At 37.6% G+C, this 9332-nt stretch overlaps 2 protein-coding genes across 2 annotated transcripts; both read left to right on the top strand.

Moving 5' to 3' along the window:
• The first annotated feature begins 599 nt into the window (after positions 1-599).
• LOC107738922 (probable proline--tRNA ligase, mitochondrial) lies at positions 600-3610 on the top strand. The gene is made up of 3 exons (XM_016550849.1): positions 600-777; positions 1358-1927; positions 2590-3610. Exons 2-3 carry the CDS (start codon positions 1367-1369, stop codon positions 3469-3471), a joined length of 1443 nt encoding a protein of 480 aa, XP_016406335.1. The 5' UTR covers positions 600-777; positions 1358-1366; the 3' UTR covers positions 3472-3610.
• Positions 3611-4613: 1003 nt separating this feature from the next.
• On the top strand, positions 4614-9184 carry LOC107738930 (tetratricopeptide repeat protein 4-like). The gene is made up of 10 exons (XM_016550860.1): positions 4614-4933; positions 5085-5202; positions 5323-5484; positions 5602-5679; positions 5789-5913; positions 7049-7135; positions 7226-7473; positions 7623-7707; positions 7843-7925; positions 8013-9184. The coding sequence occupies exons 1-10, from the start codon at positions 4823-4825 to the stop codon at positions 8113-8115; spliced, it is 1200 nt and encodes a 399-aa protein (XP_016406346.1). The 5' UTR covers positions 4614-4822; the 3' UTR covers positions 8116-9184.
• The last annotated feature ends 148 nt before the right edge of the window (positions 9185-9332 follow it).

The raw sequence follows: 9332 nt of genomic DNA, 5'->3' as shown, positions 1-9332 counted from the left end.
ATGTATCTTAATACATTAAGCCATGTTAAGTGTTTATGTTTTTCTACAGGAGGAAAACGCTTAACGAGAGACTTTGTGCATTGCGTTCATATTCTGCTGTTCTGTAGCCACGGATTTGCGGGTCTTGTCTTTTTCTTGCAGGACCCTGTACGTTACAGTATAAAATTAGTTTTAATCGTTTAATCACCACCACAGCTTCTTGTCTCCATTGGCAACACGCACGATTTGTGTCGATTGCAAGTGATGTCGCAGGTATCCGAGAGTGTGGCGATTGCAAGTGACATTGTAAGTTAGTTTCTTTTTTCTTGTCTTCACCACCTGGCTACTGTTGTAAAATGTTGAGAGATTCAAACAAAAAGTAATCAATAAATAGAACAAAATAAAAAATAAAAAAGAATGCAAGTGACGTCGCTAGCGGAAGCGCAAGTATCTGAGAGTACAAGTGCAAGGCTGCAGCCAGACCCTTCTCATAGAGGCGGAACTATCATCCATGTATGATTAGAAACAGTTGGTGGCGGTATGTGCCTATGGTGCGGAATACGCCAAAAAAATTCCAAAGAAGAAGAAGAAGAAGAAGCAGAAGACATCCATGTAGCAGGCGGCGGTGTGGCACAATTGTACGCTGCACTATTTACCAGAAGAAGAAGGTCATCATTCTGTCATATGGAGAATAGTTTGTTTTTATTTATGTGTACAATCATCGTTTTCCTATTAATGATATCAGATTTATCTGACAAGATTTTATAGATATAAGCAGGACGCAAAACGTAGCTCACGGTAAGTTTGGTATTTTGTCGTTTGTTCTGTGATACAATGAGCCTGTCTGTTTGCTTCTAGCCAGTCACATTGACAGCAGGTTAATCAGAGCAAAAGTACCAAATTCTGAAGCTGGAGGTTTGCATTCATTTTTTTTGTATTTGTTTCGCCTGAAATGTACAGCAGAGTGTTCAATGACATTTTTGATTAAAAAAAACAGTTTATACTAATAAAATATACTCTCTCTCTCTCGCTCTCTCTCTCAGTCTTTCTCTCTCTCTCTCTCTCTCTCTCATAAACGTATGCTTTTTTTTTTTTTATATATTCCGAGGCACAAGGATACCTTAGTCCTCATCTTTTTATGAATCAGTAAAGCATATAGTAGATAAATATTAAAATGTTTTTGACTATGTCTGAAATTTCATACAGTGTAAATTTTTTTTTTTTAGATTTTTATGAATAACAGGCATTTAATTTCTCCATAATTTTCTGCAGGTGCATACTCTGTGTGGAATAATATTTTTCCACTGTAACCCATACCTTTGTTTGTTCAAGCTGTTCTTGGTTTGTTTTTTCATTAAAATTCTCACAGAATTTGAGCTGTCAAAAAATGGAGGGGTTTATGCATCACTGTCATCGCAAGCTCCCAACCCTCCTGTCCAGGACTCTCTTCAAAGCTTTAAAGAGAAGCTACATCAGCTGTACCATCCACACTTCTCCTCTCGTCTCTGTTCCTTCCAAACCAACCATTCCACCACCACTCGTGTCTCGCCTCTTCCAGCCGTCCAACTTCCGGGAAGGTCAGGAGGGAGGAGACATGACATGCCGCAGCCAGAGACTGATGCTGCAGACAGGGCTTATCCATCCCTCCAACCCTGGCTGCTTCTATTACTTACCAGTCGCTCTGAGGTCCATGGAGAAGCTGGTTCGGCTCATTGATGAAGAGATGCATGCGATCGGAGGGCAAAAAATTGACATGCCGGCATTGTGCAGTGCAGAACTCTGGAAGAAGAGTGGCCGCTGGGAGCTTATGGGGAAAGAGATGTTCAGGTTACTTGATCGGCACAATGCTGAATACTGCCTCGGACCGACTCATGAAGAAGCAGTCACAGAGCTTTTTGCTTCCCAGACGACAATATCCTACAGGAAGCTGCCACTTCTGCTGTACCAGGTATTAAAAATGGCCTTCGCTGATGCTTATGTTAAAAATAGGGCTCAATGCTAAGGATTTTTCAGATTTAGGTTGAAATTTTTACTTGCCTAGTCAAAATTCCCACAAAAAATAAAATGAAAAAATAGTTATTGTTTTTTGACACATGTAACTAACATGTATTCTAATATATAAGGTTATGACACCAACATTTTAGATAGCATTGAAATTTCACAATTTCAATACCACAACAAAAACTACTAGCCTAACTAATATTAAGTTAATAAATTATAAAAAAACAATTAAAAAGTCAGTATTAAAATAAGAACAAATAAACAAATTACAAGCAATAGCACAAATAAATACAATAGAACCAATAAAAACATACTTGCCAAGATTGGCATTTTGACATAATTTAGTGTATATTTGTTTGTTCAAAAGCAAGAAGATGCAAAATAGTACTCAATTCGGTATTTGCATGCTGTCTGGGTAAACTTTTGTAACGATGTGGCAATTGTCCAAATGGGCCAGTAGCAATTCCGTCAACTGTCCCGAGTATCTTTCATTTAATTTTTCCTAGGCCATCAAGCAGTCCTTATTGTCAAGCCCTGACTACTGTTTTAAAGATTCTTTCGTGTAGGTCTGTTATGTATTTATGTAGATAACATGGTTATGCCTTGCAGGTAACGCGCAAATTCCGTGATGAACAGAAGCCGAAGTTTGGGCTCCTACGTGGCCGGGAATTCTACATGAAAGACATGTATTCATTTGACATTAATGAAGAGGCGGCTCTTCAAACATACCACTCTGTGTGTCAATCCTATGGACGGATATTTGACCGACTGGGCTTGAAGTGGGTGCAGGTACAAGCTGCCACCGGCAACATAGGAGGCACACTTTCTCATGAGTTTCAGCTGCCTGCAGACATTGGCGAAGACCAGTTACTTGTTTGTGGGAACTGTGGCTTCTCTGCCAACATTGAAACCATGGAACAAGGGCAGACTGAGTGCTCACAGTGCCAATCGGGCACACTGACTGAATCCAAAGGCATCGAAGTGGGGCACACTTTTTACCTCGGTGCAAAATATTCACAGGCGTTTAAGGCCCTGTTCGTTAATGCATCCAATGTGCCCGCAGTGGCTGAGATGGGGTGTTTTGGACTTGGTGTCACTCGAATACTTGCCGCTTCTATAGAGGTGATGTCATCTGAGGATGCTATTCACTGGCCTGGGTTGATCGCTCCTTATCAAGTGTGTGTCCTGCCACCTAAAAAGGGCAGCAAAGCAAATGAAGCCACACTAGTGGCTGAGAAACTGTCTCAAAGCTTGGGAAACAGTCTACCCAACTTGAGAGGAGAGGTGGTACTGGATGACAGGGTTCAGATGACCATTGGAAAACGACTGAAGGATGCAAAAGTTTTAGGATATCCATATGTGGTAGTGGTAGGACAGAAAGCTCTGGAGGATCTGCCCAGCTTTGAGGTGATTTGTCAGCAGAGTGGAGAGACCATGTTCCTTAGTAAAGAGGGCCTAGTGGATCTTTTAAGTAAAGCTGAAACTATCTAATCTATTAAAGTTTAATAAAGTTTTTGTGTACACTTTACAGGCTACTGATGTTCAGGAGAATTCAATCATAGCTTGTGTCTGTAATAAATGTTTGAGATGTGGAAATCCCTGTAATGCTATAACAAGGAAATATTGATAATAAAATGGGTTTGTTTGTAATATTTTTGTCATTTTGTTCTTGTCAATATAGAGCCACCAAGATTCACTAAGTATGATTTAATTTAGTATAATTTAAAGCATTGGTAAAAGAAAAAAACAGAGATGAACTCAGTAATGACATGTTATCAGCTAGTTAAGATAAGTGTTAAGATAAGCGCCAAATTCTTTAATGGAAAGTAGCTAAAGCCTGTTCGAAAAGTGCTTGATGTCATATGCTAATAAGCATATTTAATACATTGTCACATCAATTTTCATTCTGCCTGCTGTCAGCCCTTTACATCTGTTTGCTTCTTTTCTACTCTCTGTGCTCATATACTGTATTCTACTAGTCAAATCCCCCCCCCAAAAAGCTGTTTGCATTTACAATTGATTTATTGTTTTTTATTTTTTCGGTGCAAAATGCAAAATTTTGCACTCAGTTTGTCCAAAAAGTCGCTAGATTTTTCATTGCTAAAAGGGTTTATACAGTCACTAAATATACAGCAACAAAACCGTTTAGTTGGCATCACTGATGTGATTTAAATATGGCTGGGGTTTGTAGCGTAAAAACGTACTGTACATTTCCCATTTCCTCTTCATCAGATGATACTGATTTTCAAATCAGTATGAGCACTTAATAAAAATGGCCAAAAGTTCTCAAATTATTCCTTTTGATAGGACATTTTACTGATATTTCCATTACCTTCTTTATTTTTGTGAGGGAAATTTTCATTTTTATCTGGGAGAGTTTTGTCATTTTAACTCTCATAGAACAGGAATTCTGACATGTACATCTGGTGCAGAAGCCAATATGCCATGCCTTTCTAAGATTGATTTCAATTTGATTGAAATACATGGTCAATTAAATATTTGATCAACACTTGAATTTATACCTTCTTAATTACAAAGTCTTTTAATTTCCTTGAAAGATGTCATTATCCTTGGTATCATTAGACATAAAGTAGCTTTTTGTTTTACTCCAGACCAGCTGGTGGCAGTAATGCGTCTCACGTGTGTCTGTCAAGCAGCACAGGAACAACTGCTTGCTAAGGCCATGTGGTTCTTTGCTACAATTTTTTCACAATTGTTATTTTGGAGTTTTTTGTTTAGCTCCTAATAGCGGATACTCATTGAGCACTGTAACGTTTTAAGATATATGCAGTACCCCATTAATTTACGTGGGATATAGTACAGAATTAATTTCTAAAAAACGATGGCTGCACCAGCGCAAGGCGAAGACAGTGACGATACCATGGAGGAATTTATGGAGACGTTTAAAACACAGAAATACAAAAACGCGTTTAATGAAAGCAACTGGGAGGAGGTGAGAACTGTCACATTAGTAAAGTGCACTGGCAACAATATGTCACTACTGGTGAACATGAACAGGTTGACGTTCAAGCAGTGTGCTGTAACATTGCATTTGGCTGTCACCGCTTGTTATTCTATATAAATACGCGTTTGAAATCTTGCAGGAGTTTAATAAGGTGCCCATGTTTATGAAGACAGCCCCAGAAAACATAGACCCAGAGAAACACCCTGATCTCGCCTGCATTCAGTCTATTATCCATGATGATGACAGAACACCTGAAGGTGTGCGGAGCACTTTATTTCTTACATTCTCGTTGTTTTGATTGTTTCTTCATGTAAGCAACGTACCTCCCTCAAATGACAATTGAATACATTACAACTGAACCTTTTCTTTTTCTTCAGAGAAAGCCAGAGTTCTAAAGGATGAGGGGAATGAGTACTTTATGGAGAAGAATTATAAGAAAGCTGTAGTGTCTTACACCGAAGGACTGAAAAAGAACTGTATGGATATTGAACTCAATGCGATTTTGTACACCAACCGTGCAGCTGCACATTTCCATTTAGGTACAGTCACTATTCCCCAAACACACACAGGTCTATGTTAAAGTTGCCTTGCAAATGTCTCAGAAAGAATAATTAAGTTTTTCCTTTTTGATGTATGCAATTAACTATTTCCTCCAGGAAATATGCGTTCGGCTTTGAATGATGCCACAGCTGCAAAGAAACTGAAGCCAGACCACATTAAAGCCATAATCAGAGGTGAGTTGTGTATAGTTCTTAGAAAACAATTGTTTTTTTTTGTACAGAAAATAAATATGTACAAACTACATATATATATCTGTGTAATTTTTTTTGTGTATGTATTTAGGTGCACAGTGCTCAATGGAGCTGCGTAATTATGCAGGAGCATTGCAATGGTGTGATGAAGGTCTCAGGCTGCTTCCCACAGACAACAAACTACAGGAGCTGAGAGCCACAGCAGATAAACAGAAGGTAGAAAGGCCTGACAGGAAGATGTTGTTTTGGGTGAACTAATCCTTTAAATCCAGAATGGGTCACCCCAAAATGAAAATTTGCTGAAAATGTATTCCCCCTCAGGCCATCCGAGATGTAGATGAGTTTGTTTCCTCATCAGAACATGTTTGGAGAAATATAGCATTACATCCACCAGTTGATCTGGTGATCTGCAGTGAATGGGTGCCGTCAGAATGAGTCCAAACGGCTGATAAAAACATCACAATAAGCCACAAGTAATCCGCACCACAGTGCATCAATCTTGTGAAGTCTAAAGCTGTGTGTTTGTATTTAAAAAAATATTTTTTATTTTTTTTTAAACCGTATCTTCTGGCCAACATATCAGTTCATAACCCATAATAACACTTCCTCCAGTGAAAAAGTCCATCCCCTGTTATCCTCTCACATCAAAATCCACTGGCATATTTGTTTAGAACTGTTTTGTTTCGCTTGCAAACAGTGCTTGATTTGGGCATATTTCTCTCCTGATTCAGACAAGACAAATTTTTCACTGGAGAAGGCAATATTGTGGATAGAGGACTCATATTTTAACAGTCGAAACAGTTTGAAATTAAAAAACGTCTTAAGGATGGACTTGTTTATTGCAAACACGCAACTTTTCACTTTACAAGTCATAAATTGATGGCCTGGAGTTGTGTGGATTACTTTTCGATTATTGTGATGCTTTTATCACCTGTTTGGACTCTCATTCTGAAGGCACCCATTCACTGCAGAGGATCCATTGGTAAGAGATGTAATGCTGATTTATCCAAATCTGTTCCAATAAAGAAACAAACTCCTCAAGCCATCTAAGATGGCCTGAGGGTGAGTAAAATTTAAGCAATTTTTCATTTTTGGGTGAACTATTCCTTTAAAGCATTTAAGAATTTACAGAATTAATGTGATAAAGTGATTGTAATGTAAACATATTAATATTAAATTCCAGTTATTATAATTAAACTCTTAATTTTATTTGTTTGTAATTGTAAATTACCATCTTATTATTTGCAAATTTACTTATTCTTTCACTACCCAACTGTCTACATTTTTGTTTTATTTCAATCTCATTTGTTTTTTGCTGTGTGCTCCTGTGTTTAATGTATTTGTATTGTAGAGGGAAGCTGACAGAGATGCCAGAAAGGCAAAGGTTAAAGCGAAGAAGGAGCAGAATGAGAAAGAAGCATTGTTAGCTGCCATTAAGGTACTGAAGATGCAAAGTTTAATTATAAAAGTATTTTTTTAATACTGAGTTTTAAAAGAGTAAAATCTTTAATGGCTGTTTTTTACTTAGGAGCGTGGCATTAAACTTCTGAAGACCGAACCCTCTCAAAACAGGGGTTCGGACAGAGAGGATGATGATGGTGATGGAGGTGCATCAAGAGCCCTGGCTGATCTGGAGCTTGATGGAATCGGCTCGCAGGAAGCCACAGGAGCTCGTGTTTATATGGATGAGCAGGGAGTCCTTCACTGGCCAGTGCTGTTCCTCTACCCTGAGCACAGCCAGACGGACTTCATATCTGCTTTCTGCGAGAACTCCAGGTTTGTTAAAGAGTCATTATCAAAATGTGTATCCTTTATTAGGAAGGGAGGCCTAAATATTAAATTGCTTCTGGAATTTGATGTATTCTTTAAATTGAAAATCTGCATATAGATTTGATTTTTATAATCACTCATTTTGTGTTGTTCAGCTTCATGGACCATTTGGCAGTTATGTTTGGTGAAGAGCTTCCCCCCTGGGATTCAGAAAGAAAATATCAGCCTCAAAATCTACAGGTCGGTATACAAAGAAATCTACAGAGACAAAAAGAACACCACTGGTGGACACCTTTTTGATCCATACCCATCCTCTGATGCTAGAATTTAAATTAAATGTGATTCCAAGATTCCAAACGTTTTTTTTTTTTCCAGCTGTTTCTTGAGAATCCTGAAAAAGGAAACTTTTATCAAGTTGATCTTGAAAAGTCACTTCTTAACATTCTTCAGCACCAAAGGTATTTCAGAGGAATTTCTTCTAAGTAGTTTTATCACTGCTTGAATAGGTCTCTGATGTTTTTCTCTATATATTTTGTTCTTTCCAGGTGCTCTGTGAAGGCAGGGACACCGAGTTTCATTGTGCTGGTATCAGGCTCGCCATTCTCTAAGCAGTTTTTATCAGAAAAAAAGGTCCAGAGATTGAAATGATGTTCTGCTTGCACCTTAAAAGACTTTAAATGCCTTGACTATAAATCACCCTCCTGCTATTAAGGACATTTCTGCTCACCCCACCCCTTGAGAAAACTCAAAAAGATTGAGGCAGAACTTTGAAGTGGATTTCTTTTGTGGCAACGTCAATGATTCACCTTAAAAGCATGTACCATCCCAACCCCCAATCAGTTTCGAGGGGGAAAATTTTCAGATTATTTTTAGATATTGCAGTATTTAACTCTGCATTTTTACCATTGCTCATGTCGTTCCAAACCGGTATGACTTAATTTCTTCAGCGGAACACAAGAAAATATTAACATTTGAGACCTTTGTCTTCCATTTGTATTGACAGAAAACAATGAGACATTTCTTAAAATATCTTTCATGTACCACAGAAGAAGGTGAGTCATATGGTTTTGAAATGTGATGAGGGTGAATAAATGACAACACAAGTCATTTTTAGGTGGAGTATTGCTTTAAGAAAGCTTTCTGTTATGATAAAATAAACTAGACTCAAAGATGTTATAGCCTTTCAGACAACATTAATAACCAGTGCTGGACTGATTTATTGTTTACTGTTTAATGCAGACCTCATTTACTGAGCTTTAATTCAACCACATAAAACAATCTGATTTAAATAAAAATATATTCATGATGAAATTGAGTTGCCATATGGTTCCAATAAGCCGTACTTTTATGATATTTATAATGACATTTTTTATTACAAGAGATATTAGCACAATTTAAATTAGGCTTTTGTTATTGACAGCAGCATTCAAGCTGACATGAACCACACATTTGTGTAAAACTTGTGTTGTCCAGCGTGATTTGAGAATGTTGAGAGGTTCACATGATCAATTTCACAAATTTGCTTATTTTATTAGTGACCCAGAAATGGTGCAGTATTTATTCAATGTTTTAATCAAAAGTTTTTATTTTATTTTTAAAATCCTATTTTATAAATGTAAAAAAAAAAAAGTCCCAGGTTTTCAATGTGGTCTCAGGCTTGTGAACCCCATAGTACATCTCCAGGCTTAAACAGTTACTCCTTGTTTAACTGGCTCTTTATGCTTTTTGGCATGTGCTAGAGGGAAAACAATGCCATGAAGACAACAATCCAAAACAACTTTTTGGACTTTAACACCATAGTAATACATTTAGAATTTTAGAACACATTTCCCTTGTCCATCGCTCAGCATTACCAAAAGTGAATA

The sequence above is a fragment of the Sinocyclocheilus rhinocerous genome, unplaced genomic scaffold (assembly GCF_001515625.1).
Source record: "Sinocyclocheilus rhinocerous isolate Xijiao unplaced genomic scaffold, SAMN03320098_v1.1 scaffold1182, whole genome shotgun sequence".
Taxonomy (NCBI): domain Eukaryota; kingdom Metazoa; phylum Chordata; class Actinopteri; order Cypriniformes; family Cyprinidae; genus Sinocyclocheilus; species Sinocyclocheilus rhinocerous.
This window is presented reverse-complemented; position numbering and strand designations above follow the sequence as displayed.

Bases quoted from the DNA above. Each gene is read 5' to 3' on its own strand.
- LOC107738922 (XM_016550849.1), top strand. From the start codon at position 1,367: ATGGAGGGGTTTATGCATCACTGTCATCGCAAGCTCCCAACCCTCCTG. The intron at 1,928-2,589 runs GTATTAAAAATG...TATGCCTTGCAG, and splicing joins TGCCACTTCTGCTGTACCAG to GTAACGCGCAAATTCCGTGA.
- LOC107738930 (XM_016550860.1), top strand. From the start codon at position 4,823: ATGGCTGCACCAGCGCAAGGCGAAGACAGTGACGATACCATGGAGGAA. The intron at 5,914-7,048 runs GTAGAAAGGCCT...TTTGTATTGTAG, and splicing joins CCACAGCAGATAAACAGAAG to AGGGAAGCTGACAGAGATGC. The intron at 7,474-7,622 runs GTTTGTTAAAGA...TGTGTTGTTCAG, and splicing joins GCTTTCTGCGAGAACTCCAG to CTTCATGGACCATTTGGCAG.